This window comes from Delphinapterus leucas, chromosome 2, assembly GCF_059928025.1.
Source record: "Delphinapterus leucas isolate spDelLeu-1000000601 "Yukka" chromosome 2, BTC_Dleu_Yukka2, whole genome shotgun sequence".
NCBI classification, from domain to species: Eukaryota; Metazoa; Chordata; class Mammalia; order Artiodactyla; family Monodontidae; genus Delphinapterus; species Delphinapterus leucas.
This window is the reverse complement of record NC_143130.1, coordinates 72335161-72351185: the sequence shown is the minus strand read 5'-3', so window position 1 is coordinate 72351185 and position 16025 is coordinate 72335161. Positions and strand designations below refer to the sequence as shown.

At 35.6% G+C, this 16025-nt stretch overlaps 1 protein-coding gene across 4 annotated transcripts in view; it reads right to left on the bottom strand.

Annotated features, from left to right (window-relative positions):
• The window catches only part of DENND4A (DENN domain containing 4A), a 132302-nt gene that overhangs the window by 43983 nt on the left and 72294 nt on the right, over nucleotides 1-16025 (bottom strand). For all 4 annotated transcript variants that reach the window (XM_089907088.1, XM_022579810.3, XM_030761702.2 and 1 more), the window contains 4 exons: nucleotides 15744-15919; nucleotides 11454-11554; nucleotides 9462-9680; nucleotides 8761-8906 (listed from right to left, as the gene is read on the bottom strand). In XM_089907088.1, coding sequence (XP_089763214.1) covers nucleotides 8761-8906; nucleotides 9462-9680; nucleotides 11454-11554; nucleotides 15744-15919 — 642 coding nt within the window. The remainder of the gene's footprint in view (nucleotides 1-8760; nucleotides 8907-9461; nucleotides 9681-11453; nucleotides 11555-15743; nucleotides 15920-16025) is intronic.

The following is a 16025-nucleotide window of genomic DNA, read 5'->3' as shown; positions in this document are numbered from 1 at the left end:
CAGATGACAAAATATAACCCACAGAACTTCTCCAGGTTAGACAGAATTAATGTCACATACCAGCCAGGAATAAATGGGAAAACAAGAATTATTAACAAGTTAAATCTTAAGATAAGGATTTAGGGCAGAGTATACCAAAAAAGGACAGGGATAGCTTTAAAGTTTTTCTAACTTTTAAGAAGAGTTGATACATTCAGAATCTTCTTATATAAATTGTTATTTATAATTTCACAACATTACATGCTGTAATCTCTAGTATTAAAGAATGTTTTTAATGGTGTATCCAGACATTTTAGACAACAATTAAGGCGTGTTTCAGAATTATAATTAATGACAGGAGAAAATGTTCACAAAATAATGATAAATGAAAAAATCAGACTACTAAATAATATAAATGTGTGTGTGTACACACACACACAGAGTGTGATTCTAATTTTTTTAAGAGTGTGCCTATATCTGTTATATAGATATATTTCTGAGTGTGCACAGTCTCTCATACACACAGATGCGCATACACATGTGTTATCAAAATGTTACCTATGGGTGATGGTATTACTGGCAATTAATTTTCTTTATATTGTTATTTGCTTTCCAATTAAAAATAATGAATATTATTTTTATTTGCTTTTTAAAAATTACAAAAGTAATAAATGCTCAGAATAAAAATTTAAACAAGGCAGACTATATTGCTTTTAGAATAAGCACTTATTTCAATTCTGTTGAAGGATATCTGAAAGTTAATCAGTATAAAAGAAGGTGCCTTTCTTTTTAGCCTGTCAAAAAGACTTTCATATGGTAAAACTAGCAATGATACAACAAATATAGTAAGTTGGATAATCACAAACCCTGCTGGTACTCCAAACTGGTACAGTCTTTTTTAGAAAGCAAGATGTGTTTAAACCTTATTCTTTCTTAGAATAAGTTCTAAGAAAATAACCTAACATGAAAAAAAGCTATCAGTATGAAAGATGTTTTTTTTGCAGGACTGCAATAGCAATACATTGGAAGTCATCTGCATGTCAAAAAATAGGTAAATGAATAAAGGATGATACACAGATGAAATATACAATCATTCAAAATGAAAAGAGTGAAGGTTATGCAGACTCCTGGTTGAACAAGACAAATTAAACACAACAATTTACCTTCAATCCTTCCTAAAATCTCACCAAAATGAGAGTAAGGAGATTAAAAAACAACAACAACGACAAAATGAACTGGAGAGAAGACAACAGCAGAGCTGAGTTCAAAACATTTCAGAAGCTGCAAAGTAGATTGATGAGACCTGTCAAAGCTGAAAGCCACATATCTGGCACTGGTGAGGGGATAGAGGAGAGCACCCAAATAGTCAGCCATTTTGCTCTACGGAGCACCAGAAAGGTCAGGAATGAAAACCATGATGCCCCTGAAGATGGGACGGCAAGTGGGGTTGAATTGGGAGAATTAGTTAAATCCTGCATTTAAGAACTCCTAGATCCCTTGCCCAACCTAGTATAGTTAGGCCACTACCTCTCCCCAACATGGCATAAGACTAGGTTGGGTCTTTCTGAGTGAAGAACCAGAGGGACTTTAGACTTGAGGACACCGGGCAGAGCTGAGGAAGATGAAGAAGGTTAATAAAAACAGGTGAAGTGAGTAAAAGCCTACATGTTACAACAAGTGGAAAATCTTAGTTACCTTCCCCACTCAGCTCTGAGAATACTTGCACTCAGGCTTATGCACTCCAGGCTTGAGACTGGAGATACCTCCTGGGGAAACTACGTAGCCTAAAAGAAAAGAACTACAGACACTGATCAAATAGGGACTCTAATGAAATAGTTGAGTTCCTTTATGATCATCAGTCTCATACCTAAGGAAGCTCCAAGCCCCACCCTCCCAGAAAGAGCTCTAATGAGTTCTCTGTGCCTCACACTTGACAACGAATACCAACCAAAGATCACACAAAAAACCAATAACTTGAAAAAGAATAAAGTAAACAAATATTAAAAGGTATTCAGAAGAAGCAGAGACAATGCAGGGGGAAAAAAACCTTCAAAATAACTGAAATGAATAAGCCTACACCCATGAAACAAGAAGATGCTATAAGAAAGGAGCATTCAGGGACTTCCCCTGGTTAAGTGGTTAAGACTCTGCGCTCCCAATGCAGGGGGCCTGGGTTCAATCCCTTGTCAGGGAACTAGATCCCACATGCATGCCACAACTAAGGAGCCTGACTGCCACAACTAAGGAGCCCGCCTGCCACAACTAAGGAGCCCACCTGCCACAACTAAGACCTGGTGCAACCAAATAAATAAATTAAATAAAAATAAATATTTACAAAGAAAAAAAAAGAAGAAAGGAACATTCAGAGAATGAAAAGGAGCTATGGAAATTACAAAAATGACAGCAGAGGTAAAAAGTATACTATAATTGTTGAAAGATAAAATTGAAGAAATCTCCCAGAAAGTGGAGATGAATGACAGAGAGGCAGAAAATGGGATGGGGAAAAAAAAAAGAAAAAAAGAAAATTAAGCAGATCAGGCCAGGAGGGCCAATATACAAATGTGTATTTCAGAACAAGAGAACAGAGAAAGTGGAGGAAAGAAATAGAAAGAAAAAAATGCAAGAAAATTCCCCACAATTTGAAGGCCATGAGACCATAGATTAAAAGGGCCTACAAGTGTCCAACTCAGGGAAGAAAAGAAGGCTGACACCAGGCATATCCTTGTGATTTCAGAATATCAGGGATCTTAAATGCTTCCAGACAGAAAAAGAGATTAGGCACAGAAGATTAGAAATCAAGATACTGTTAGACTAGATGTTATTCACAACAACGACAAGCCAGAAGACAATGCAGTGATGACCTGATTTTACATCCGACCAAATTAGCATTCAAGTATTAAGGCAGAATAATGAAATTTGCAAACAGGCAGGGCATCAAAAAATGTATCTCCCATGTACTCTTTCTCACTAAACTACTGAAAGCTATGATTCACCATAACGAGGAAATAAACCAAGAAAGAAGTTATTGAAGCCATAAAGCAGGGGATGCAAATCCGGAGAGAGGTCAGTATAATTCCAAGATGATGGTGAAGGAAAATCCCAGAATGACAGACTAGATAGAAAGCAGTCAGTTCAGACTGGAACACAAAGATGGAAAGCTCCAGCAAGAACTTAAAAACAAACAAACAAACAAAAAACAAACGGATAGATTACTTAATATTAGAAAAATTGAGAGATTTTGGCTTTTTTACCTTCATAGAAGAGTTTGGAGATGAATTAATAATACACACAAAACAAGAAATATAGCAATTATTAACTTCAGGGAAAACAAAAGTCCATACATAAAAGGAAATTTAACTACAATATATATATGGTCTACCTGTGATTATATACAGTGATAAAAATATTAACATTGAACAACCATCTGAACAGCTACATTGGGAGAATTTTGGTGATGGTGGTAAATATGACATTAATAGATAATATATAAAACAATAAGCAGCAATGACAACACATTATTTGGAAATCTTAACGAAAATGACTGATGAAATGGCTGAAAGAGAAGGTGCTTACCTTTGGGAACAGAAACTAGGGGTGGGAAACAGAACTACCATATGACCCAGCAATCCCACTGCTGGGCATATACCTGGAGAAAACCATAATTCAAAAAGATACATACACTCCAATGTTCACTGCAGCACTATTTACAATAGCCAGGTCATGGAAGCAACCTAAATGTCCATCAACAGAGGAATGGATAAAGATGTGGTACATAGATACAATGGAGTATCACTCAGCCATAAAAAAAGAACAAAATAATTCCATTTGCAGCAACACGGATGGACCTAGAGATTGTCATTCTGAGTGAAGTAAGTCAGACTGAGGAAGACAAATATCCTATGATATCGCTTATATGTGGAATCATAAAAAAGGGTACAAATGAATTTATTTACAAAACATAAGTAGAGGCACGGATATAGAAAAAAACGTATGGTTACCATGGGATAAGGGGGGGGAGGGATAAATTGGGAGATTGCAACTGACATATACACGCTACTATATATAAAATAGATAACTAACAGGAACCTGCTGTATAGCACAGGGAACTCCACTCAATACTCTGTAATGGCCTATATGGGAAAGAATCTTAAAAAAACAAAAAAAAGAGTGGATATATGTATAACTGATTCACTTTACTGCACATCTGAAACTAACACAACATTGTAAATCAACTATACACCAATAAAAATTAAAAAGAAAAAAAAAGAAACTAGGGGTGGGAAAAAATGTAAAATCATTTGACTTTTTAAACTAGGCTATGTTTTACTTTTTAGAGATTTGGCAGCATATAAAAATGTTTATAAGATCTGGTTATGTAAAAAATTAGGAAGTATACTATAATTATGTAAAAACATTGAAAGTAAATGTAAAGTGGATATTAGGGTACTGGGCTTATGGAGTTTTTCCTCCCTTTTATTTTCCACACTTCCTGTTACTTTACAAAACAACATTAGGAACATGTCAATGATAACTCAAAATCACTCATATCCCTAGTAGGATATGGTATCCATGGACAACCCAAAAGCAAATGAGAAGCTCTCTATACAAACATTTTTATGCTGATGAAATGGGGTAAATGAAATTATAAGGGCAGCAATGATAATGAAGTAGAAGAGATGGACTAGAATAAAAAGGTTATTCTGGTCCAACAAATACCCAAGGTCATTGGAAAGGAAGCTGGAAACTACTCCGGTCTCCATAATGTAACATTATAGGAGAACTACTTGTCTGTGAGCACCAGGTGCTTTTAAATTTTTATTTATTTATCAGCTTCTCCCTGTCAGACCTGTGTCTTTGCTTGCATAGAAAAAAATCTGTGGACATGGACAACTACTCTAATTCTAAGTATTGTAAAGTCTACTAAAATATTAAAATTGTGCTCTGTAAATTCAGTACCTTGGTAAAAGATATTTCCCCTACCTTGTCTACCAATAAAATCTCATTTCAACATTACAAAAACAGCCATGTAATAAATCCTCCATTTATCAGTTGGGCATTTCTGTCTTTTGGAAAGCACAGTGACATCTGTCTCTACTGGGAGAAAAAAGAAATCCAACACCCATGGCAGGATAAAATTAAAATAATTTTCATATTCTCTTCATATTTTTTCACAAGACATTAAAATGCTCAGAAAACACTGCAGAGGAATGCTTGGGAAACCAATAAAAACCTTACCAGGCTATTTGTTGCACAAAACTGCTTTTAGTTAAGCTGCATCCTATAGGAACAGATTGTAAGGATTTAAAATACAATCATATGAAGAACAAGAACACATGGTTCTTAAATTAGTCATAAATGAAACTCAAATAATTTTCATACATTGTTTTTCTTACTCCTATTCAGGATTACTCACTCCAGCTTTTTAAAAGCTGGTCAAATGTTTTCTGTTTGGATAGGCTAAGATCAAAAGAGGAATGTATCTAATTTCTGTTCAATCTTAGTCATGGATTCTGCTCAATCTTAAGCACTTAATGCACATCTAGTATTATTTAATTTTCATAGCTAAACTGCCAGAGGTAAGGGGATCTGTTCACTTAAAAAATTAAGCTTAAGGTCACTCAACTAAGGAAAAACCCCACATGAATGTCTATTTTAAAAGTATTACTGATATTCAAAAACCGTTTACAGATTAAAAGTAAGCACTGACTTGCTGTGCTGAATGCACTTAAACTGTGGTATTAAAATATGAAAAGTAGTAACAGCACTGTGTAATTATTTATTATTTCAGAGAGTTCTGCTTAATAATACTAGGAATACAATTAACCTCTACTCTCACTATATGAAGGTTATTAAGATATATTTTATGACATCACAAATAAAATAAGATCAATTTTAACTAAAAAAAGATAAATTTTGGATTTTGTTACATTTTGTTATTTTCTCTAATAAAACAGTTCCTTGAATTGTAATAAAGCAAATACAAGTAACTATGTTTTAGTGAGTTTATTTTCAGTTTTGATTTTCTTAGGAATCATCAAAATCTTTAAGTATAACATTAATCCATTATATATAAGTGATATTTTGTTGAATCTAGACTTTGAATGGGTAAATAGCATTTTAGGAAAACGATCTGCCTAGAAATAATAATTACACATTTAATTGGTTTCTTTTTTGAGACTTCTCAGAATTTATATTCTTTAAGCAATCACTCCAGTCACGCCTCGCATTTTGACTCTTATCAACTAAATAACAGGTGACCTGTTTTCAGAAAATCCTAGACAATATAGTAATTATCAGTAATAAAATATCCTCCTTAGAACATGATACCCTAAGTACCTTGCAAAATTATGTCATGCATGTCTTACAATATTAATGAGTGTTTTTGTTTGTTTGTTTTTTTGTTTTTTTGCGGTATGCGGGCCTCTCACTGTTGTGGCCTCTCCCGTTGCGCAGCACAGGCTCTGGACGCGCAGGCTCAGCGGCCATGGCTCACGGGCCTAGCCGCTCCGCGGCATGTGGGATTTTTTATAAAATCATTTTTATAAGACACATTTGGTACTTATTTATTTGATCAATCCCTCCATATGTAACAATCTCCCATCTCCAACACCACTCCTCCTCCATGCATATGACTCCTTCACCCTAATTTGGCTTTGACAACTCCTTCCAGACCAACCCTCTGCCCCACCAGGCTGACATCTCCCTCATCCAGATTAAACTATGATACCCCATTTGCTGGGCCTACCCAGTGGGGACACTGTCCTTGCCTTGCTTAGACTCTGACACTCCGTGCTGTCCTCATGTCTGCATGGACACATCCTGTTTAGGTTCTGACCCCTGGAAACAGTCTGTCCTCCAGCATGGACACGTTCTTTATCCTGCTCGTCCTCTGATCCCCCATGCTAGGCCACCCCCTGCATGGACAGATGCTCTCCTCACCAGGCATGGGCTCCAAAACCCATGCTAGGCTGCTCCTCCTTCACCCATTCAGGTTTTTTTTTTTTTTTTTTTTTTGCCATAATTGCTGTATTTTTTTTTTTACATCTTTATTGGAGTATAATTGCTTTACAATGGTGTGTTAGTTTCTGCTTTATAACAAAGTGAATCAATTATACATATACATATGTTCCCACATCTCTTCCCTCTTGCGTCTCCCTCCCACCCTCCCTATCCCACCCCTCTAGGTGGTCACAAAGCACGGAGCTGATCTCCCTGTGCTATGCAGCTGCTTCCCACTAGCTATCTGTTTTACATTTGGTAGTGTATATATGTCCATGCCACTCTCTCGCTTTGTCACAGCTTACCCTTCCCCCTCCCCATATCCTCAAGTCCATTCTCTAGTAGGTCTGTGTCTTTATTCCTGTCTTGCCCCTAGGTTCTTCATGACATTTTTTTTTCTTAAATTCCATATATATGTGTTAGCATATGGTATTTGTCTTCCTCTTTCTGACTTACTTCACTCTGTATGACACACTCTAGGTCCATCCACCTCATTACAAATAGCTCAATTTCGTTTCTTTTTATGGCTGAGTAACATTCCATTGTATATATGTGCCACATCTTTATCCATTCATCCGATGATGGACACTTAGGTTGTTTCCTTCTCTGGGCTATTGTAAATAGAGCTGCAATGAACATTTTGGTACATGACTCTCTTTGAATTATGGTTTTCTCAGGGTATATGCCCAGTAGTGGGATTGCTGGGTTATATGGTAGTTCTATTTGTAGTTTTTTAAGGAACCTCCATATTGTTCTCCATAGTGGCTGTACCAATTCACATTCCCACCAGCAGTACAAGAGTGTTCCCTTTTCTCCACACCCTCTTCAGCATTTATTGTTTCTAGATTTTTTGATGATGGCCATTCTGACTGGTGTGAGATGATATCTCATTGTAGTTTTGATTTGCATTTCTCTAACGATTAATGATGTTGAGCATTCTTTCATGTGTTTGTTGGCAGTCTGTTTATCTTCTTTGGAGAAATGTCTATTTAGGTCTTTTGCCCATTTTTGGATTGGGTTGTTTTTTTGTTATTGAGCTGCATGAGCTGCTTATAAATTTTGGAGATTAATCCTTTGTCAGTTGCTTCATTTGCAAATATTTTCTCCCATTCTGAGGGTTGTCTTTTGGTCTTGTTTATGGTTTCCTTTGCTGTGCAAAAGCTTTGAAGTTTCATTAGGTCCCATTTGTTTATTCCATTCAGGTTTTGACACCCCTCTTTGAGCCACTGTTTCCCAAGCTCCTCTCTATCCACCATGGATACCCACTTTGCTCTATCCCACTAATGATAGTGGACTACAGGGGCAGGCAAAGTTTCACACATGAATTTAATATAGTAGAATTAATTCACTTAATTTATGCTACAATTGCACTCCCAAATTGTAGAAATATTCAGGTGAAATGTTATGTTCTACACCTACTCTCAAGCATGTGACAATCCACCTTAGACCAAAAGGAGAGGTGAAAATTAAGGATGATCAAGTTAGAGGTCCATAGGCTTGGACAAAACTCCCATAGTCTGTAAGTGGACAGGAAGTGTTACAGACCTGGTTGCTAAAATAAAACTCATAATTTGGTAAAATCCTGCAAAGTACTCTTAAGAGGTTGTGGTCTATAACATCTAGTAGACCACCAAAACTTTCATAATAAAGGGTCAGTGATGAAATGGAATTAATGTAAATTTTGTTAAAAACTGGTTAATTTATAAATAGAAACTGTAACTCATAACATTTACAATAGTCACACAAAATAAGTTACGGCACTGTAGACATACTATTACTTACTTTATCTACACAATCATCAAAAAATGCCAGGCTTGCATCTTTATCACTGACAAAAGAACATTCCTCAATGAAGCGAATAAACATTTGTGTTTTGGTCATCATGTTATAGAATTTCTGATGTGACCGGTCGCGGCTTCTTAAGAAAGCTGTTCAACATAAATTTGTAATGTTAGCATATATAACACCATTTACAGATTCAGAGAATTTTTGAGCTAGAAGGAACTAGATCAACCATGTCATCTATACCCTCCACACCCTACTATTTTGCAGAAAAAGAAACTAAGACCCCTGAAGGGGAAGTAACCTGACAAAGATAGCAACAGGAAAGGAACTTGAAACCAGATCTTTCAAATCCCCCAACCCAGGGGCTCCTCTGCTTGCCCAACACCACCGGGCTGCCCTGAAAGCTAAACACATCAATATCTTAACACATCTGTGACACAACAGAGTGCAGTGGTACATGGTTAGGAAGCTCTGTACTTTTCAAATAGTCTCTTCTGCATATTTTGCTAATGGGATTATATCTAATGTGCCTGAGAAATAACCAGTCTGATGGAAATGGATTACCAACTGAGTTGATACTCACATACTCCTGAAATAGGTAAGTATATTTTGATAAATATGAGCTACTAACCCCGAAAGCAATCATCACAAGGTTAAGCTCAATAATATGAACGCTGCAGTACTACGCAGTCACTCACCTTGTAGGGCAAAAAGAGAGGCTGCATCTGTGGCTGTCTCAGATGGGGCTTGTGTTATTGGTCTTAAGTATGATCTATAACCTTTTAAAATAGAGGCCATGAAACACAAAAATGCCTCCTGGATTTCCAAATCTATCATGTGCAACCTCTTTCCAGAATTAAAATCATAATCATTCATTGCTAAGTCCATTAGCCCATCGTCTCTTGGTCTCTGCTGCACTGTGAAGAAATACAGTGTTAATGTTTTCCCCAGAACTGTCAAAATTAATGTTCATAATGGTATCAATTATAAATCCATTGCATATGTAATTCAAGTCATTATGCTGCATACCTTAAACTTGTACAGTCCTGTATGTCAATTATATCTCAATAAAATTGAGAGAAAAATAATAAATGTGTTATGTTTTCAAAAGGGCTCAAGCTACTTCAACCCTTTGTTTACATAACTCCTTAATATATAACCCTAGCAAAACTTGAATTTGGTCTGAGGATAAGGATGGTAGTAATGCTCAATGTTAACTTCCTGATTTTCATGGTTATAGCATACTGTAGTGATATAGAATGTACTTATTGGTAGGAAATACACTCCATTTGGAGATGATGGGGACATCTATTCTCAAAAGGTCACAGAAACAAAGTTTGTGATTGCCTCAAAATTTTAAAACTTCTTAAAATATGAGGAACAATAAATCATCTTAGGGAGGTGTTTTTGGAGTTCTTATTGTTTAAAAAAGTAAAAGTACGTGGGCACTGGAATGGAAGGCCTAGGTTTTAATCCTAGCTTCATCCTTATTAACTGTATGATCTCTGACAAGCTACCTTCCTCAAACTTAGTATCTTCACAGTTGTAAAGACAAAAGAATGTATGTGAAAGTGCTCTGAAGCTGTAAAGTGATATATAATCCTGAATAACAATATCAGTATTGTTTAAACCTGTAATTTTAAGCTCTAAGATTCTGCCCTTCAGTACAGCTAGATGGGTTATTTCACTTATTTTAATAATACTTAAATATTGCTACAAAAGCTGCTGGACTTCTCAGTTATTCAAAAGAAGCACATGAATTTTTAGAAAGCAATTAACTAAGTAGCTTAAAAAATTCCATACATAATTTATTTGTTCCATAGTATAAAATTTGTTCCATTTGATGTCATTTTTTCATATCCCAATACTTATGAGCCACTTCCAAATTATCTACTTGTTATAAGGTTTACTTTGAAAACACTGTCTTTTTCCATGTCTCTTTCCAACTATTCTATAGGCATCCTTGAACCCTCGAGGATGTAGGCAACCTCCCATGTTTATATTTCACCTAATACATAAATGAGAACCTCAAATATTGCTGTACCATTACTGACCATTTTTTATACAATAAGTATTAAATTATGAACCCTGAATGGACTGTTGGTATAAAATACCAAGAGGATTAGTTAAATGAAGGCTTAATTCATCTTATTGGCGATTCTGGATCACTATCAAGATACTCTTATTATAAGCTTTGAACTGAAATTCTCCATATCCTAATCAATTTTCACTTTAATTAATTTCCGAATGCTTTTGGCAAGCTCTATTTTCAAATTACTTGAGGTAAGCACAGCATTAAGATCTACTGAAGGTGAAAAGCACATGACCTTGCTCTCAACCCACAAGAATCATCAGCATTTTCTAATGTAATTTAAACCATCTGTCTTAGATTTTCAAAACTAACTTTCTATTCTATGTATAAAGAAAATATACAAGTAGAAACCAGTATTTTTCCATAGTATTTGAAAATAATCACCTTAATCTCTTTTTGAATTTTATTATGATGTAAAATATAAGCTTTGTAAATCTCCCATTCAGCTTCTAAAAAATTTTGCTTTAATGCTCATTTGCCTTTAATATTGTAAAACCACTTTCCTTTAGGTAAACATCATCCTTTTACAAGTAAGGCAAAGTTGCTGGAGTCCTTTCTTCAGATTAAATTACTTCCTTTAAATAAATTATACACTTACATTTTGCCAACTGCTGGTGCAAATTATTCAGTGTGTTCATCAGATTTTTACATGGTTTCTTTGGAAGTACCTTCCAGGCTACATTTTTCTTATCACCAGTTCTGAGATTAAATGACAACAATAATATATTTGTCAGATTAACTTGGGGTGGGGCAGGGGTGGGTATATATCTGTTATTTATAAAGAGGGGAAAAGAGAAAACACATTGAACAAAAATAAAATGTACAAAATATTCTACTTAACAGAAGAAAAATACTACAGGGGTAAATTGGAGTGTTTAATACTTAAAAATTAATTTATATGAGAGTAGAACCCTGTATTAAATATAGCTCAAAACTTTACATTTATGTTTATATTGAGTCAATTCCACTTGCTTTGGAATCATGCAAATCACTACAAAACTTAATGTGGTGGTTATTACTCTTAATCTCATCTAAGAGTCTTTAGACACCTAAATATTGGGAAAATCCTACTATTAGGGGATTTTTTCTTATATACTCTAAGACAAAGCACTGTAGAAAACTTTCAATGAACTTATCCATAAAGCTTATCAAAATACTTCGGTATATCCAAATATTTAGTTTCCTAAAAATATAAGTAAAATTTAGCTTTGTTTCTTTCAGAAAAGAAATAATCTATAAAATTAGATTATTTGGGCTTCCCTGGTGGCACAGTGGTTAAGAATCCGCCTGCCAATGCAGGGGACACGGGTTTGAGCCCTGGTCCTGTAAGATCCCACATGCCGCGGAGCAACTAAGCCTATGTGCCACAACTACTGAAGCCCGCATGTCACAACTACTGAAGCCCGCAAGTTACAACTACTGAAGCCCGTGTGCCTAGAACCCGTGCTCCACAACAAGAGAAGCCACTGCAACGAGAAGCCCACGCACTGCGACGAAGAGTAGCCCCCGCTCGCTGCAACTAGAGAAGGCCCATGTGCAGCAACGAAGACCCAACACAGCCAAAAATAATAAATAAATAAATGTAAAAAAAATTAGATTATTTGAATAAAGTATAACACTCCAAAATACTTTCATAACTATAAAAGAGGACATCAGCTTGACAGTGATATCTTTGTTTCTAGATGAACTCCTATAATCTCCTTTATACAACCTTTACAACACAGTTAATCCTTTTTTAAAAAAAAATTTATTTTATTTATTTTTATTTTTGGCTGTGTTGGGTCTTTGTTGCTGTGTGTGGGCCTTCTCTAGTTGCGGCGAGTGGGGGCCATTCTTTGTGGCTGTGCGCGGGCCTCTCACCATGATGGCTTCTCTTGTTGTGGAGCACAGGCTCTAGGCACACGGGCTTCAGAAGTTGAGGCACGTGGGCTCAGTAGTTGTGGCTCACGGGCTCTAGAGTGCTGGCTCAGTAGTCGTGGCACATGGGTTTAGTTGCTCCACGGCATGTAGGATCTTCCCGGACCAGGGCTTGAACCCATGTCCCCTGCATTGGCAGGCAGATTCTTAACCACTGCACCACCAGGGAAGCCCATAATCTTTAAACTATATATGGAGTAGGAGAAGAAAAGAGCATGGTGATAAAACATGATAAAGCTTTTGGACTTAACTATAGCTTTGTTGATTCCACTCTCTATTTATTAAATTTTTTCTATTTCAAAAGCAATAAACACTCATTTTAGGAAACTTGAAAAATGCAGAGAAAAAGGAGAAGAAAAGTAAATCACTTATGTTCTAACCACCAAAGACAACATCATAGCACCAGTGTGAAATGGAATTGCTGAACTTTTTTTTTTAATGTTCCCTAAACTTCCCACAGAACAAAAAGGGCAAATATTACTTTGAAAGAAAAAAGAGTGGATGGGAAAGCTTAAGCTGACAAAGAAGAACTGTCTTGGAATCTACCCTATCTTTCCACAATGATAACAAAATACAGATAGGGCAGGGTCAAACTGCAGAAGTCCTGCTGTGAGATTTTAGTTCATCTATAATGTGACCAGGACTATGGAACCCTGTATTAAAGTGAGAACACAATGTAAAAACACTTTTGACATTATTTTCTTGCTAAAACTTTAAAACACAGCACTCCTACTGTGCCTTAGCATTCACTGTGTGTGTGCCTGCCTTGCTAACTAGATTAGCAACTTAAGAGAAAGGAGTGTATCTGGTTTGTCTTTCTATTCCCAGTGCCTAGAAAAAAACCAAAAAAACCAAAAAGGCACTAAAGAGATGTCTGTAGCATAAGTGAATGAACAGTATTTTGGTATCATTTCATCAAATTGCTATTATTTACTCACATAATTTCCTCCTCTTGTCCTTGATATCATCACTGTAAAACTTGGCTCGGGAGAAGAGTTTTATCGAGGGACTTCCCTGGTGACGCAGTGGTTAAGAATTCACCTGCCAATGCAGGGGACAAGGGTTCGAACCCTGGTCCGGGAAGATCCTACATGCCGCGGAGCAACTAAACCCATGTGCCACGACTACTGAGCCTGCGCTCTAGAGCCCATGAGCCACAACTACTGAGCCCACGTGCCACAACTACTGAGCCCAAGCACCTAGAGCCTGTGCTCTGCAACAAGAGAAGCACCACAATGAGAAGCCCGTGCACCACAACAAAGAGTGGCCCCTGCTTGCTGCAACTAGAGAATGCCTGCGCGCAGAAACGAAGACCCAACGCAGCCAAAGATAAATATATTAAAAAAAAAAAAGGAATTTTATCTAGTACCTGAGTTTGGATTTATGACAGACTTCTGCATTTTTATTCATAGTGAGTTCCATTTATAGGATTACTATTGCATAAGTAGTAAGCCAGTAATTAGTGGCAGAAGTAATAGTTATAGAGTCAGACAATGATAGTTTCAAAATCAGTTCTGGCAGTATTAAGTTATGTGCCTTTTTATAAATTACTTAAAAATCTAAGCTTTGGTTTTCTTATCTGTCTGTCAGACTGGTTAGTAAAAACTACCTCACAAAATACAGAGAATAATATGAGATACCTTAGGCTATGCATACAGCTTTATGCCTAGTACATATCAGATATTAATTTCCCTTTCTTCAGAAATTTCTTGACATTCATAATATATTCCTTATTATATGTATTTATGAGTCAGAGAAGGGAAAAGGAAACCACAAATTTCATACTCAGAATTTTCTTTCAAATTTCAGGTTGAGGCTCCAGAAATTCAGGATGAAGGAAAGTAGAAAGCTATTAATTCACTAGTTTAGTCTTCCCATAGGTTTGGAAAGGCAATAAAACCAAGAAGGAAGACCACTGATGAGTGCAAACAAGTCATGTTTCTTTGATTCTTTAACTCATTAGTGATCAAAACAAAGTTAAAATAATAAGAAAAAAATTCTTTTAACAAATTGAGGAAAAGTATAAAAGTATAAAAAGAGAGAAAATATATATACTTATTTACCACCCTGAATTTCAATTTTTAAAAACATTATGTCATGTAACAACTGGCCAAAAAAAAAGATACTAATTTAATATTTGAAGAATTAAATATTTCTGGTAAAGTATGAAATGTTCATGGTAAAGAATCTTTGACGCTATTTATCCCATATATAAAATGGCTTTAATGCACAAAGTACATCCCATATTTTCTTGGTTAGGCTTTTGAAAGCATACATGCCTTATAAAAGAAAATTATTTTTTGCTAAACTTTTCTAATGGTTTAGGCAGTTGAGGTTTTGACATATAACAATACTAGAATTAATGTAAGATTTCAGAATTAAATCAAAAGGCTTTAATATGAAACATGCTTATTTAAAAATGGAGAAAAACCTATCTCACAAATACGTACTTAAATTGTAAAAGGTATACTAGCTTTTGGGCTTTACTAATAGGGTAACTTGCAGTTATTTTAAGTATATCCTGTGGATGCAACGTGGTATTGCATCAATTTCCTCTTCCCTGAAGAGCTTAAGTATGATTAAACTGAAAATAAACAATACAAGAGAAAACACTGAATTATAAAAAAGCTGTAAATATACAGTTCCAGTAGCTTAGCTACAACTTAAATATTATTCCAATAGAGAGAGAGAAAATTATAAAATCCTTACATTTCTTACTTAAATTTCTAAGTAAGCATAAGATTATAATATTTCTCAAATATTGAAAGAGCTGAGGATTAAAACCTTCTCTAATACACTAAACTTATCCCATCAAAGTACAGTAAGAACTGATTCAAAGATGGTAAAAACCCCAAATATAAAAACAACATAGCTCAAAAGAATTCTAGTTATCATTCACAAAATATACATTTACATACATACACTACAAAGTTGTAAATTACTGGAAGTAGAATCATTAAAACGAACTTACTGAGAAATTGTGTTGGTATCTAGGTCAACACAACTGACATCTGGTGGAGGGTCATAAAGATCAAAGTATCTTGAATCAATTCCTACTATGAACGGACACGGTGCACTTAAGACATCTGCTAAAGCCAGTGGGCAGAGAGGAACATAGGGGCATGGCCAGTGGAAAGGGAAAATCATCTTGGATAAATAAAAGATAAGAGAATATTTAGCTGTTTGACATTGAAGCATAATTCACCAGCACACACAAAAAACTGTCTTTTAAATATTTATACCAAAAGTAGTA